General features: G+C 43.9%; 2 protein-coding genes across 2 annotated transcripts in view; both read left to right on the top strand.

The window, feature by feature from the left end:
• Positions 1-1192: 1192 nt before the first annotated feature.
• Positions 1193-4127, top strand: LOC146706830 (sodium channel protein type 4 subunit alpha B-like). Its single transcript, XM_085465079.1, has 4 exons — positions 1193-1302; positions 3505-3679; positions 3779-3916; positions 3996-4127. The coding sequence occupies exons 1-4, from the start codon at positions 1214-1216 to the stop codon at positions 4125-4127; spliced, it is 534 nt and encodes a 177-aa protein (XP_085321205.1). The 5' UTR covers positions 1193-1213.
• A 316-nt stretch (positions 4128-4443) lies between these two features.
• Positions 4444-16203, top strand: part of LOC146706829 (sodium channel protein type 4 subunit alpha B-like) — a 40840-nt gene continuing 29080 nt past the window's right edge. The window contains exons 1-12 of the mRNA XM_085465078.1: positions 4444-4515; positions 5845-5973; positions 7582-7667; positions 7807-8007; positions 8519-8582; positions 8656-8797; positions 8886-9089; positions 14323-14419; positions 14589-14818; positions 15463-15534; positions 15620-15721; positions 15789-16136. Of these exons, the coding sequence (XP_085321204.1) occupies positions 5855-5973; positions 7582-7667; positions 7807-8007; positions 8519-8582; positions 8656-8797; positions 8886-9089; positions 14323-14419; positions 14589-14818; positions 15463-15534; positions 15620-15721; positions 15789-16136 (1665 nt within the window). The 5' untranslated portion in view covers positions 4444-4515; positions 5845-5854. The remainder of the gene's footprint in view (positions 4516-5844; positions 5974-7581; positions 7668-7806; positions 8008-8518; positions 8583-8655; positions 8798-8885; positions 9090-14322; positions 14420-14588; positions 14819-15462; positions 15535-15619; positions 15722-15788; positions 16137-16203) is intronic.

Raw genomic sequence — 16203 nt, 5'->3', positions numbered from 1 at the left:
CTCACAAAAAAAAATCACGGTTTAGTAGCACAGTAACACAGCGTGCTTATGGGAAACTAACAGTAATCTAATTACATTTTTTGCAATAGTAGTCCCTTATATTACTTGTTAATTTAAAAAACTAAAAGAGATATAGGTATATACACACACGTATGTGTGTGGGAAGCTCACCTCCAATTATCCTTTCGACACACCGCACAACTCTCTGGAGAGCTTTGCAGTTGTTCAAAGCTGACCTCTCCCTTGTGTTTCCAAGGTTGTGAGTACAGCATGAACAGCGGCATTTTCCATGCTAATATTTTTTATGGGTGTTGTTACACATCAACAACCTTTTCAGATGTCCCTATAATCTCAGAGAGAAACTGTAAACGTTTTGCAGTGGGCAAAATGATCCCGTACTCAGAGGGAGAGCTTTATTACAACAAAGTAAATGTCCCTGAATGATGAGGGTGACGACACTTTGAATGCAGGAACATATTGATTGTAACTACCCCTGTGTTTATGAGCCATCGCCCCTTTCACTTTGTCTTTACCTGCAACCAAGAACAAAGACCACCAGTCCACCAGTAGCAACAATCCCACCACAGTTTCTCCAGAAATTACATAGTTGTTTTTTTTCCCTGTGGATATCACAATAAGAAAGTATGCAGTGAACTTGTCAAATTTACTCTATTTATTATGGAAATCGTGGAAATTGCCAGCAGCTGTTTGATGAAGACATAGTTTGATGTTTAGGATGAAACACAACCTAAACATACTTATTAACCTACCTATTAACCTAAGCAGTAATAAGTAGGTGATGAGGAATGTGAAGCCAAAAATGAATTAAAAAAGACAGAAATCTAACTGAAAGTGTGCAGAGTTAGTCAGTCAGATGGGTTTTCAGGGGAGGATGAAATCAGTAGACAGAATGGCTCAGATGTTTTTGTCCACAGATGAACAGAGTTCTTATAAAACAACCAACAGCTTCATTCCTGTGTGTTTGTGTCTCTGTGTGTGATAGAGAGACTGTTTCCAGGAAATCAGGATGTGGGAGTCTCTTTGGGAGAACACGGTTCCCAATTCTGTTCCTTTGTGTGTGTGTTGTAACTAATGTGGGAGGAGCCATGGACAAACAGCTGGAGCAGAGAGCTGATCACTGAAAACAGACAGATTCAGACAGAGAGACAGACAGAGGTGTTTCAGAGAGAGGTGGGACGCTGAAGACAGAAAAATGTCTTTTTTTGATTTCTGGAGCAGCACGAAGGAGAGAGGCGCGCTGCTGAGGAGAGCCAATCAGCTGAGGCTGAATCCTTCACAGCTGTAAGTCTGATTTAAACTGGTTTTCAGTGAAACGTGTGGGACAGTGATAGACTTTGGTTCACAAACCTGCACTCCTTCCTCTGTGTAGAACTGCAATCCTAAAATGCTATTACTATTATAATTACTATTACGATCGTGGCTCAAGAGTTGGCAGTTCGTCTTGTAATGGGAAGGTTGCCGGTTCGAGCCCCGGCTCGGTCAGTCTTGGTCGTTGTGTCCTTGGGCGAGACACTTCACCCGTTGCCTACTGGTGGTGGTCAGAGGGCCCGGTGGCGCCAGTGTCTGGCAGCCTCGCCTCTGTCAGTGCGCCCCAGGGTGGCTACAATATAGCTGCCATCACCAGTGTGTGAATGTGTGTGTGAATGGGTGGATGACTGGATATGTAAAGCGCTTTGGGGTTCTTAGGGACGAGTAAAGTGCTGTACAAATACAGGCCATTTATGACAATGGAGGATATTTTTTAGAAGCATTGCTATAGCAAAAAAAAGTAAGAAAATACTAAGAAAATACAAATAATACCACAAATAAAACTGTGTTATTGGCACATAAAGCAGGTGGTTTATGGTTATATGGATCAAAATTAATGTTTCATATGTTTCTTTTACAGTTTCTTCTTTTTTACTTTTTGCTTTATTTGAGAGTTTTAGCATCTGAGAGTGGAGAGGAAAGAGGGGCAAAGTGTGCAGGGGACAAGCATATCGTTAGGGCTGGATCAGGTGGGCGGCACAGGATTTCAGAAAGGATTTGTATTGATTTTGTATTGAAGACAGCCTTTGTTCTTTATCATTCACATCTCTGCAAAGTTTTCCTCAATGAACACATAAAAAACACACGTTCAGCTACGCACTCTTAGGTACAACTACACGTCAAGAGTCCTGAATGTGTGAAGAGGAAGCCTTACGTAACTTACGTAACATCACAGGCAGAAATTTAAAAGACAGCAAAGTGTTAAGTTGATTTAAAAAAATCAAACAATAAAATCAAAAACTCCTCTTGATTGGAGGTTTTGTCAAAGTAAACATGATATGACGTTAGCTGACCTCACTGTGACCCTCACCCATTTCTGTAGGTTGTGTGATGTGAAATGTTTCATAACAGATATAAGATGCCCTACCCAGTTTAATGAGTCACTACTCATTAAACTGGGTAGGGCAGTGTTGGTCAAGTTACTTGAAAAGTAATTAGTTGCTAAATACTGATTACTTATTTTCAAAAGCATTTACTTAGTTACTTTTCAAAAACATGATACACAACCTGAATACGTTATCGAGCAATAGTCCTTCCAGCAAATTCTATTTTTTCTGCATAATCCAGTATATAAAACATTTTTTTGTGTGTTTACACTCACTCTTTCAAATAGATGCAAGTAAAACACAGGAGAAAATAAACAAAAATCAAAGACTCAGCAGCTCCTAAATCTATTGTCCCCTGTTTAGCAGGAGTGGGGCGGGTGGAGGTTTGCCCACAGTGGTCATGTCATGGGGGGATCCGGCGGTTTGTCTGTGAATGTCACATTCCCGTGGCAGCGTGCTCTCTGCTCGCTCAGATTTGAAGTTTCATCTTTCGCTGTAGAAAGGAGTTTTCTTCCCACGCAGAGGGAACAGCAGACGCTAATGTTTGTGTCCCTTTTTACGGATTTAAACTCAAAGTAATGTGATTACTTCCACGCTTTAAACGCTGCGTGGTCTTACTTTCTCCATCGCTCCATATTATCCATTGTTGATCTGCACACGTCTGTTACCACGAATGTCGCACACGCTTATGTCATTGTCATGAGACACTCTCACAAAAAAAAAAATCACGGTTTAGTAGCACAGTAACACAGCGTGCTTATGGGAAACTAACAGTAATCTAATTACTTTTTTTGCAATAGTAGTCCCTTATATTACTTGTTAATTTAAAAAACTAATTGGATTACAGTAACGCATTACTTGCCTATCTCTGGTGTCTTAAATCTGACAAAATTAATTTCACACAAATACATTTAACTGATTTCTAAACGTGTGCGGTCTGTGGCGCCCCCCTAAAGTAAACCCGTTAAGTGCTTTAGCTCGGGCTTATATCCCAGAGTGCTCACGACTTAATGAATGTTTTCTAAATAATCGGACTATCATGAGACAGGTTAGTTTCAAGCAGTGAAACTAACCTGTCTCATGATGGTCCGATCAAAACATCAAAATGCCACCCCTATTTTCCCCGTAGAACCCTGCTGCTAGGTGACAACAAGATCCGGGCAGCACTGCAGGATGACAGCATGGTGTCTCTGCTGCCACCTGTGGGTACGGATGTCTTCAGACACTTCACGACGGCCTCACAGGAAGTCCAACAGCAACATGTAACTGGGGCAAAGGAGCGAAAGACGTGGAAGGATAAATGGGTACTGATCAAACTTTCAGCTGTCAATAACTGATAACTAATAAGTGCACTCGATAACGCTGATCAACGGCATGACGGGAAGGTCCTGTGTGTAACCTAGGTAACTCAGAAAAACCTGCCCAAACCAGCTGCTCACCTGGAGACTGGAAAGTCCCTCCCCTTAATCTATGGGGACCTGCCACCTCAGCTTCTCAACACCCCATTGGAGGATCTAGATCCCTTCTACCAATCACGCAAGGTCTCTTACCTGTCTCGTACTTGTCTGTCCCTCACCCGTCTGTCTCTCACCTGTCTGTCCCTCACCTGTCTCTCTGCAGACCTTCATGGTTCTCAGTAAAGGAAACATCATTAACAGGTTTAGTGCTGACTTGTCTTGTTACCTGCTGAGTCCATTCAACCCGTTGAGGACCCTCGCCATCAAGACCCTTCTTCATCCATATCCTTTATGACAGGGCTGCCCAATCCCAGTCCTCGAGAGCTACTATCCTGCAGCTTTTAGATGCATCCCTACTCCAACACAGCTGAATCAAATGGTTTGATTACCTCTTCAGCATGCCATCGTGTTTGGCAAAGGCCTGATAACAAGCCATTCATTTGATTCAGCTGTGTTGGAGTAGGGATGCATCTAAAAGCTGCAGGATAGTAGCTCTCGAGGACTGGGATTGGGCAGCCCTGCTTTATGATGTCATAGTGTCAGGAGCCTCTGTGTGGTCAGGTTTTAGCTCTCTGGACCAGGTGAGCTGAGTTTTCCCTGAACTCTCACACATTCTTCAGTATATTCATCCTACTGGCGATCCTGGGCTTCGGTGTTCTGGAGTTCAAATTTCCTGTGGTGAAGTAAGATACACACACACACACACACACACACACAGATCTTTCATCAGGAGCAGAAAAACACGACTAAGTGATGAACAGGGCTGTTGATGGCAGCATCGATGAGTCACAGCATGAGAATGGTTTTAAAGTCTAAATCCATGCTAAGGCTCAAAGACAAAGAGCCAGTCTGTCCTCAGTCTGTCCTCAGTCTGTCCTCAGTCTGTCCTCAGTCTGACAGCAGCAGCACACACAGGTCTGTAAAGGTCAAACTGACTTTGCTCGCTGTTGTCGAGTCAGGAAATGCTCAGAGTGTTCTGATATGTGAACAGATTTGTCATACAGACAATTAAGAGACGGCTTAAAGGGCCTGTTGTGATGTTTCTCCATCGAGACAGCTTTTGTGTGACTCGTCCATTTAGGAGAGATCTGCGGTGGAAGTGTTTGCCTCCTCTTCAGTATAATGGAAGCACTTTACTGTCTCAGACCCGCCGTGTTCTCCAGGAGGGAACAAGCATCGGAGGCGTTTGGAAAGGGAGGGGGGATGAGTGTGTGCATATCAGTGTTGATGTATGTGTGTGTGTGTCCAGAGTTTAGCTGAGACAGTGTCCTTCACCCTGCCAGGCTAAGTAAACAGTCTTCCAGCCAACCCAGATGGCCTTGCATGGAATAGAAGGAACAGACTAAACACAGTCGTTATCAGGGTGTTTTTGTTCAGTTCCAGCCTTGAGCCCACATCTGGCGCCGAAGGGACAGCTGCATTATGATGGTGATTTTTCTTTTATGCGGACAACTCATGAGAATTTCAAAGCTGTTCTTTAACACTCCGACACTGGTCTCTCAATCTCCCGTTGCAGAGCCGCGAGCTTCTCCATGATGTTATCAAACTTGCGCTCCGTGGTCTTGTCATCTTGGAGCAGAGAGCTGCTCCAAGATGTGATCCAACTTTCGCTCAGAGGTCTTATTCTGAGTATTCACGGCAGCAGTAAGATTCTCCAAGATCTTAACCATGCTGCACTCAGTGAGCCCATTCTGAGAAATCACGCCTCGTCCCATCGTTTCAATCCCAGCGGGCAGCCTTGGGGGGGTTTGAACAGCCGGTTCCACTTTCTTAATTCTCCGATAAGCCAGGGCCAAGCCAGCTCCGATCAGCAAGAACCCTGTTTTCATGGTTCCAAATAGGTAGATATCTTCAGCGTCCTCGATCCACAGTCCTGCCAGGCACACGATCCTCCATGTCTGCCACCCGTCCATTGTGTATCCGGCAGGGAAAGTCCCTCCAGGGCACTCGGGCTCTCCCGAGCCCAAACTTCTCTGGTGTGAAAGCTCTCTGTCTCACGTTTATGTGAACAGGTACGTGTACATGGCAATCTTCGTGTTTGAGGCTCTGGTGAAAGTCGTGGCGAGAGGCTTCTGTGTGGGACGCTTCACCTTCCTCAGAGATCCCTGGAACTGGCTGGACATCATCATCATCAGCACCCTGTAAGGCTCAATAACACACCTCACACTCTCACACAGACTGTATGTACAGCCATGAATCTGCATTCTTTCTAATGACCAGCAGGGGGCAACTTCAGGTTGCAAAAACAAAATTCAGTGTAATCTGTTTTAGATTTATTGGAAAACGGCTGACATGAAGTTGGTGAGACTTATTTCTCTGCCGTGATTCTCCGACACGTACAGTTATTGGAAAAGAAAGTTTTCACAGGACGATCCTGAGAAAAAAAACAAGTCCAGCCTTATTGCCTTCATGGGAGTTAAGAGGGTAAGCAGCCCCAGCTCCTAATCGAGCCAGACTGATTAGTCATACAGAAAATGATCACATCAAGCTGTTGCTGCTGAAGGTGTCTCTCCAAGCTCATTGATGAGGTACAATTAGGACTGCTTATACTGTGAGTTTGTTAATGGAAGAGCTCCTCTTTGTTCACTTCTTTAACCTCCTAGGACCTGGCGTCCACGTGTGGACATCACATTTTGGGTTATTTAGACCGAAATACTCAATTTCGCTCTGCAACGGCCTGATATCCACTCACGAGGACATTATACTCCTACTGTTCTACTGAAATTTTAAACAAATATCCTCATATGTGGCTTTCATTTTTCTTAGAAACAAAAATTAGGTAAAAAAAATAATCTGGTAATTCTTTATTTTTACATTCATCGGGTCCCAATATGCCCAAATATCAAAGAGAAATTAAAAATGCATGCCGAGGAAGAGTTCGGATCTTAGGGGGTTAATGTTGGTTACAGATTAACGTGATCCAAAAAACAGGAAACAGTATAAAAGAGCCTTCACAATAAGAGCCTCTCAGTCCTGAATAACAAGGCTCACTGCAGCTCAGAAAATACTCAAGAAATGTGATCCACCGATTGAATCCACTCAATGCTGGATGTGACCTTTACAGTTACACCAACACAGTTCTTGTCAGTGTGGTCTCATATCTATAGATCCATGTCCGTGCAAATAAGGTGGGCTTTTTCCAGCTGTGAAGATGAAAATTATCTTTTTGCTGCTTTCACCACCACATCCATCCATCCAGTTTTCTTCTGCTTATCTGAAGCTGGGTTGCAGGGACAGCAGCCTAAGCAGAAAAGCCGAGATCTCTCCACGATGTCCTGGGTCTGCCCCGGGGCCGTTCCTTTGTTATTACCCTTATATTTCGAGTTTAGTTGTTCCTTGGTTCAGGCACTGAAACTCCCTGTTTAGGTTTGGGACTCTTTCAGTGTTTGAATCCAGGCTGACATCAAACACTGTCCCAGCAAACTGACCACAGAGACTCTTGATGTTTCTTAAGGCTTGGTAACAAGCTAACCTCCTGTAGCTGAACGCTCGCTGTGCTGCTCTGCTTTCCTGTGTAGCTTTCCTGTGTACGTCTCCTCTACCTTTGTCACTGATAAAGGTTTTAGATTTATATTAGGACACTAACTGTCACGTCCTCATCACCGGCTTTGCTTCTGTATGTTCTGCTCGACACACTTTGGCTTTTTCCTGCTCGGCTGTAAATGTGTCTTTATGTTTTACAGCTGCTTTAATCACTGCTTCATGATGATGATGATGATGAAGGTGGTGATGATGACTCTGTGTCTCAGATTGGTGTCACAGTTCGTAGATTTGGGGAAGTTTGCTGTGCTGATGACGATTTCTCTGCTGCTGAAGATCTTCACATGCAGTCGAGGTGTGTGTGTGTCTGTGTGTGTGTGTGTGTGTGTGTGTGTCTGTGTGTGTGTGTGTGTGTGTGTGTCTGTGTGTGTCTGTGTGTGTCTGTGCGTGTGTGTGTGTGCGACTTGTATTCACAGCGGGGGCTGTCTTCACAGGTCTGAAGAAGACAGTCGAAGCTCTTGTCCAATCGGTGAAGAGGCTTGGTTGTGTCATCATCCTGACGTTGTTCTGCCTGAGCATCTTGGCTATGATTGGTTTACAGCTCTTCATGGGAACCCTGAAGAACAAATGTGTCATCTGGTCGATGAACACAAACACGACAGAGTTCGATTTCCACAACCACACCACCTCTCCAGGTATGATGGTCGTACCACGTCCTGATTGGCCGGTTAGCCTTTTAAGACAGTCAGATGGCTGACTCGCAGGTCTTCTTCCAACATTACAATGAAAGCAGTGGAAAGAGATCTCATGTGAGATCAGGTGAACCTCTGAGGAAAAGTCTTCAGGTCCAAAAACAGTTTTATTTGTTGTTATCAGATTTTAAAATCACCCGCAACAATGTAGATGCTGAGAATTGCAGCATAAATGTGACCTTGAATCTGTCATTGAGAGTATTTCCTGGCTCAGTGATGTATTAAACATGTCCGTGAAGACAGCTCTGCAGCACGGTCCCTCAGTGCTCGTCCAGGGATGTTATCAGGACCTGGGGCTCTGCGAGAATTGATCCTGGTATTAGAAAGTTTAGAAATGTTCAGCTGGCTTTGTAGTGCAGACTTCAGCACCTGTCATCGTTGCCACCCCTGCCCTTAAATTAGAAAGGTGAAACATGATCTGTTTGTACGGTTTGGATGTCTGTCTGCCTTCTAGAAAACTATTACTACATTCCTGGACATCCTGATCCTCTGGTGTGTGGAAACCAGTCAGACGCTGGGTAAGTAAACATGAGTCTCTTTCATTCACTGACAACAACAACAATAAAAACAAACTGTTTTTTATGTGTTCAGGTGCTGTCCAGATGGTTTCACCTGTGTGAAAGCAGGAAGTAACCCAAACTTCGGATACACCAGCTACGACTCGTTTTTCTGGTCTCTGATGTCACTTTTCAGACTCATGATGCATGACTTCTGGGAAAGCCTGATGCAGTTGGTCAGTAACTCACCGATGACCACATGCAGGCTCCTCCCAGTACTCCGGTTGTCTCATCCGTTTCTCTCACCTGTCTGTCCCTCCACAGACGTTGCGAGCTGCAGGAAAATCCTATCTGATCGTCTTTCTGTTCGTCTTCTTCCCGGGTTGTTTCTTCCTGCTCAGTCTCATTTTGGCAGTGGTTGTTGTGACACGAGCGGAGCAAGAAGAGACTCAAGATGCCGAGGCCATACAAAGAGAAGAAGAGTTCGGACGGATTGTGGAGGTGCTGAAGAGGAGAGAGGAGGAGGAGGTCAGTAAGGACTCATTGCTTCCACAGGAATTAGGAGGGCAATGAGCAGCCAAATACTAATCAAGTCTAATCAGATTTAGTTCATTGGTTGGTCATCAGTAAGTGTGTGCACCTCTTTAACAGCAGATTTTGTCAGTTTGCTGTGGAGCATCCAGGTGTGTGCTAACACAATACCACCTTCTCTCCAGGACTGGGTGCTGCACCTTCAAAAAAACAAAAGAAGGAATCAATGATCCACACACGGGAATAAAGTTGCTTCTTATTTGCTGAACCTTGTGTCACATGTTACAGGTGCAACTTTTTTTACGTCTACCTAACTTACAGCCCTCTCTTCTAAATTCTTACGTTTATCTCGACTTCTGGAACAGACTCAACACCGCTGTTGGGTCTGCGCTACAGCAGGCCCGCTGGTTCAGACTGATTCCTGTAAAGAAGGAAATACAGAACAGCAATCGATCGGTTTTCACATGCTACAGCAAGGGGAGGATGTCGGGGCAGCCCTTCTGCCCTCGAGCTCAGATTACTCCAAAGAACCAGCCCCCGCTTGCAGCCTTTTTTTGTGTGACACACAGTTTACACAAGCACCCATTGTAAAAAACCCCTATGGTCACAAAAGGTTAAAACACTGCGTGTGTGTGTGTGTGTGTGTGTGTGTGTGTGTGTGTGTGTATATGCATGTGCGAGCATGTTTGTGTGTGTGTGTGGATGGGGGTACGTTTGTGTGACTTCCTGCTGAGGATGTGCCTACAGTTACGCTATAGCCCCCCTCACCATTCAACAGGCTGGGGAGGGCAACAGAAACAGAAGGATGTCTCTGAGCACACAGTTTAAGGCCAGGCTTACAAACTTAAGTACAATAATGGCAACATTTAACAATTTCAGCCTAACAACCACCTTTCCTGGCCTCGCCAGTATAGCAACACACAATGCCCTATCTCAACAATCAACCTACTCTGTGCGCTTCTCCAGAAAAATAAACATGAACTTAAGACGCCTGTACTGATAATAACTGTTAATTCAATTCAATTCAATTCAATTTTATTTATATAGCGCCAAATCACAACATAAGTCGCCTCAAGGCGCTTCATAAATACAGAGAAAAAAAACCAACAATCATATGACCCCCTATGAGCAAGCACTTTGGTAACAGTGGGAAGGAAAAACTCCCTTTTAACAGGAAGAAACCTCCGGCAAAACCAGGCTCAGGGAGGGGCGGGGCATCTGCTGCGACCGGTTGGGGTGAGAGAAGGAAGACAGGATAAAGACATGCTGTGGAAGAGAGACAGAGGTTAATAACAGATATGATTCAATGCAGAGAGGTCTGTTAATACATACTGAGTGAGAAAGGTGACTGGAAAGGAAAAACTCAATGCATCATGGGAATCCCCTGGCAGCCTACATCTATTGCAGCATAACTAAGGGAGGATTCAGGGTCACCTGGTCCAGCCGTAACTATATGCTTTAGCAAAAATGAAAGTTTGAAGCCTAATCTTGAAAGTAGAGATAGTGTCTGTCTCCTGAATCCAAACTGGAAGCTGGTTCCACAGAAGAGGGGCCTGAAAACTGAAGGCTCTCCCTCCCATTCTACTTTTAAATACTCTAGGAACAACAAGTAGGCCTGCAGAGCGAGAGCGAAGTGCTCTAATAGGGTGATATGGTACTACAAGGTCATTGAGATAAGATGGGGCCTGATTATTTAAGACCTTGTATGTGAGGAGCAGGATTTTGAATTCAATTCTGGATTTAACAGGAAGCCAAAACAGGAGAAATCTGCTCTCTCTTTCTAGTCCCTGTCAGGACTCTTGCTGCAGCATTTTGGATTAGCTGAAGGCTTTTCAGTGAGTTTTTTGGACACCCTGATAATAATGAATTACAGTCGTCCAGCCTGGAAGTAATAAATGCATGAACTAGTTTTTCAGCGTCACTCTGAGACAGGATATTTCTAACTTTAGAGATGTTGCACAAATGGAAGAAAGCAGTCTTACATATTTGTTTAATATGTGCATTGAAGGACATGTCCTGGTCAAAAATGACTCCAAGGTTCCTCAGTGTTACTGGAGGCCAAGGTAATGCCATCCAGAGGAAGAATCTGCTTAGATACCATATTTCTAGGCTTTTCAGGGCCGAGTACAATAACCTCAGTTTGATCTGAATTAAGAAGCATGAAGTTAGCAGCCATCCAGGTCTTTATGTCTTTAAGACATTCCTGCAGTTTAACTCATTGGTGTGTGTTATCTGGCTTCATGGACAGATAGAGCTGGGTGTCATCAGCATAGCAGTGTAAATGTATGCTATGTCTTCTAATGATGCTGCCTAAGGGAAGCATGTATAATGTAAACAGAATTGGTCCTAGCACTGAACCCTGTGGAACTCCATAATTAACCTCAGTGTGTGAAGAGGACTCTCCATTTACATGCACAAACTGGAGTCTATTAGATAGATATGATACAAACCACTGCAGTGCAGTACCTGTAATACCTACAGCATGTTCTAATCGCTCTAATAGGATATTATGGTCGACAGCATCGAACGCTGCACTGAGGTCTAGCAGGACGAGCACAGAGATGAGTCCACTGTCAGAGGCCATAAGAAGATCATTTGTAACCTTCACTAAAGCTGTTTCTGTGCTGTGATGAGCTCTGAAACCTGACTGAAACTCTTCAAATAAACCTCTGCAGATGATCTGTTAGCTGTTTGACAACTACTCTTTCAAGGATGTTTGATATAAAGGAAGGTTGGAGATTGGCCTATAATTAGCTAAGACTGCTGGGTCTAGAGATGCTTTTTGAGTAAAGGTTTAACTACAGCTAGCTTGAAGGCCTGTGGTACATAGCCGATCATTAGAGATAGGTTGATCATATTTAAGATCGAAGAATTAATTAGTGGCAGGACTTCTTTGAGCAGTTTTGTAGGAATGGGGTCTAAAAGACAGGTTGATGGTTTGGAGGAAGTAATTATTGAAGTTAACTCAGAAAGATCAATTAGAGAAAAAGAGTCTAACTTAACATCAATGGTACTAAGAGTAGCTGTAGATAATATTACATCTGTGGGATGATTACTGGTAATTTTTTCTCTAATGATAAAAATTTTATTTGTGAAGAAGTTCATGAAGTCATTACTAGTTAACGTTAAAGGGATGGTTGGCTCAAAAGAGCTCTGACTGTTTGTCAGCCTGGCTACAGTGCTGAAGAGAAACCTGGGGTTGTTCTTATTTTCTTCAATCAGTGATGAATAGTAAGATGTTCTGGCTTTGCGGAGGGCTTTCTTATAAAGCAGCAAACTATTTCTCCAGGCTAAATGATGATCCTCTAAATTTATGACACGCCATTTCCTCTCCAGATTACGAGTCATCTGCTTTAGGCTACCACGGAGTCAGGTACTTCTGATTAGAGACCTTAGTTTTTACTGGAGCTACAGTATCCAGAGTCGTACGTAGTGCGGAGGTAAAATTATTAACAAGATAATCGACCTCTGTTGGAGTAGCGTTCAGATAGCTGCTCTGCTCTGTGTTGGTACAGGGCATTGAAGGTGATAACAGTGGGTGGATTATATTCTTAAACTTAGTTACAGCGCTTTCAGAAAGACATCTACTTTGATAAAGTCTACTCTCCACCGCTGTGTAATCAATTATTGTAAATGTAAATGTTATCAGGAAATGATCAGACAGGAGAGGGTTTTCAGGAAACACTGTTAAATGTTCAGTTTCTATGCCATATGTTAAAACAAGATCTAGAGTGTGATTAAAGTGGTGGGTGGGTTCTTTTACATTTTGAGAGAAACCAATTGAGTCTAATAACAGATTAAATGCCATGTTGAGGCTGTCATTTTTAGCATCTACATGGATGTTAAAATCACCCACAATAATTATTTTATCTGAGCTCAGAACTAAATTAGATATAAAGTCTGAGAAATCAGACAGAAACTCTGTGTAAGGCCCAGGTGGACGATAGATGATAACAAGTAAGACTGGTTTCTGAGTTTCACAGCTGGGGTGGACGAGGCTAAGCATCAGGCTTTCAAATGAATTAAAAGTCTGTCTGGGTCTTTCATTAATTAATAAGCTGGTGTGAAAAATTGCTGCCACACCTCCCCCTCGGCCTGTGCTTCGAGATTTCTGGTAGTTAGAATGACTCGGGGGTGTTGATTCATTTAAACTAACATAATCATCCTGCTGCAACCAGGTTTCTGTAAGGCAGAGTAAATCAATTTGTTGATCAATTATTAAGTCATGTACTAACAGAGACTTGGAGGAGAAAGACCTAATATTTAATAATCCACATTTCACTGTTTTACTCTTTGGTTCAGATGTGGATACTGTATTGTTCTTTCTTTGTAATTGTTTATGTTTAAGTTGTTTGTTGCTGGTTTTTAGTTTGTTTTTTGTCTGTTTGGGAGCTGACACAGTCTCTATGGAGATGGGTTTTTGGGGGGGTAGCAGGAGGAGAGAAGCTGCAGAGAGGCGTGTAAGACTGCAACTATGCATATATAAACAAATGATTCATTATGATACCACACTGGGCATTGCAGCAAATTCACGGCAAGAACTGATGCTCAGAGAAACCACAGAGAAACCCCAGTTACTGTGGCTGAGGTCCAACAGCCCCACCTCAGACTCTACAGGCCTCATTGAGCAGGTTGATGGGCTCCATGGCCACGACAAAAGGGAGATCAGAATCGCCTTTATTGGCCGTGTATATGCGCAGACACATACGAGGAATTTGGTTCGGGTAGATGACGACTCTCAATCACAGCAATGTAAATCACAACAATATGTAAACAACACAATAGAAACAATATAAAATAACCATAAGGTGTGTGTCTCTAGGAGGAGAGCCACACCAACAGCTGAGCTCTGACAGCTTGGAACACTGGCACACTAGGCCCAGGTGTTGCCAGTGTTGCTAAAACATTCCACACCTGTACAAAATATACTGGAATAACACGAGTAGGTCTATTATCGGGCTTTAGTTCTGTTCATATATCAAACACGTCCTATTCTTCATCTAAATATCCTTCTGTGTCTAGCATGTGACCAATCCTGCAGACCTGTCGGCAGCATTTAAAATCCAGCTGTTCCAAAAACCTTTCACCAGCTTCTTCTCAACTTATTGTGTCAGCCGTGACCTTTCTGAGACAAAATAACCCTGTTTGGAAACTGTTCAGAGTACTGTGGGATGGCTCTGCTGAAATCGTCATTTAGCATAACTGAGTTTGGGTGTTTTGTTATGGACAGCAGGCTTCCAGCAGGGCAGAGACTCCAGAGCAACGGGACTCACTGCAGAAGAAGAAATCAGCTGGTATACGAGCTACTAAGCAAGAATACGTTGAAGGTAAACAGATATTTACCTCCACCTCTTTAACCTCCACCTTCCTTCATTGGGACAGGACAACACGCTCTGTCACTGAGAGCAGTCACAGACAAACGCGAAGAGCCGAGGCTCTGCAGACAACTTAATGCTGACACAGTTTGTGGCCTCACAGAGTAGCTTTGTGTTGCAGAGGCAGAGGAGCACCACCGGCCTTTGTGCTGCACCTGCACTGACGCCTTCCTGAAGGGGGACTGTTGTGGCTGCTGGCGATGGCTCAAACAGCAGTTTCACACCTTTATCACGAACCCTTTCTTTGACCTGGTCATCATCATCTGCATCATTGTTAGCACCATCTTCACAGCCATGGAACATTACCCTATGATGGAGGAGTTCATGGAGACCCTGGTCATCGCTGAGCTGGTGAGTGTTGAAGAAGTGTCTGCAGACCCTGTTATCTCCTACTTGGTTAATTTAATGGCAGCTTCTTCACTGCAGGCTAAAATCAGGACTTTTCCATTCTGCTCCCTTAGTTTGGTGTAGACTTGATCAGTCGGAGGGACCATATGTTCTTCTTCGATGTGCCTCCATGACCAATTTAGTGATGAATGCTTTTAGCGGGTTCTTCAGCCACCTAGCAAGAGTGGTTTAAAATGTCCACTCAGAGCAATTACATCACAAATGGTAACAAACCAACGGTACAAACCTGTAAACGACCTGCATAACTGAGAGGAAAAGCAGCACAGTGAGGTAAAAATGTAACGGGGGTACAGTATAAACCTCTGGCAAGTCTCGAGAAAAGTAAGGATCAGCTGGGATTCAGAGGGAGCTTTGCTGAGGTTTATTTACACCGTGAGTCTTTGCAGTAACAGTGATGCCTGGTCAGAGTGATCTACCTTTACATGGGTGACATTTCACAGGAAAATTATTGTTTTGTTGGAACTTCTACTTCTGCACGGGACTCGGTGTGTTCGAGGTTTTTCGTTCGCCTGTCTGCCGATGGTTGGATGAATTGGATGCAAAACATGCTTCTACCCTGTGACCTCTGACCCCTTTGAACTGTGCAGGTCTTCCGTGTGATCTTTGCAGCTGAGATGATCATCAAACTTGTCGCACTGGGCCTGCATGGATACTTCCAGGTCAGATTTGTAGTTTCTTCTCAACAGTTCAGCGATCTGCCATTTTCAAAGAAACATTTGTGATTGTTTGTTGTCGTGGTTACAGGTGCGCTGGCATATCTTCGACTTTATCCTCGTCATCATTTCTCTGGTGCAGCTGGGACTGGCTGACGTTGAGGGTCTATCTTTGCTGCACAGTTTTCTTCCGGTTAGTATAACATCACCATCACTGTCATCATCATCATCTGTTCTCACGTATCTTTCTGTTTGTCCAGTTTCGAGTGTTTCGGCTGGCCCGTTGGTGGCCGATGCTCCACATGTTTTTGAAGATCGTCTGGGCCTCAGTGGGGAACCTGACTCTGGTTCTCTTCATCACGGTCTTCATGTTCTCTGTGGCGGGCGTGCAGCTGTTCCAGTCGGACTACAAAGCTAACGTCTGTCGCATTTCTCTTGACTGCCAGCTTCCTCGTTGGCATATGGAAGACTTTTTCCACACCTTCATGCTTGTCTTCAGGGTCTTGTGTGGACTGTGTTTAGAGTCTTTATGGGATTGCATGGAGGTCTCGAATGATGGCATGTGTGTGACCTTCTTCATGATTGTCCTGATTGTTGGAAAACTGCTGGTGAGTCTCTTTACACTTAACAACCTAGAATGACCCAGTCCACCTTAGTCCAATCAGAGTTTTTGAA

The sequence above is a fragment of the Copadichromis virginalis genome, linkage group LG7 (genome assembly GCF_057382275.1).
Source record: "Copadichromis virginalis isolate Kocher_CV1m ecotype Utaka linkage group LG7, C_Virginalis_male_GT1.1, whole genome shotgun sequence".
Lineage (NCBI taxonomy): Eukaryota > Metazoa > Chordata > Actinopteri > Cichliformes > Cichlidae > Copadichromis > Copadichromis virginalis.
The sequence above is the reverse complement of the archived record's forward strand: the minus strand, read 5'-3'. Positions and strand labels throughout refer to the sequence as shown.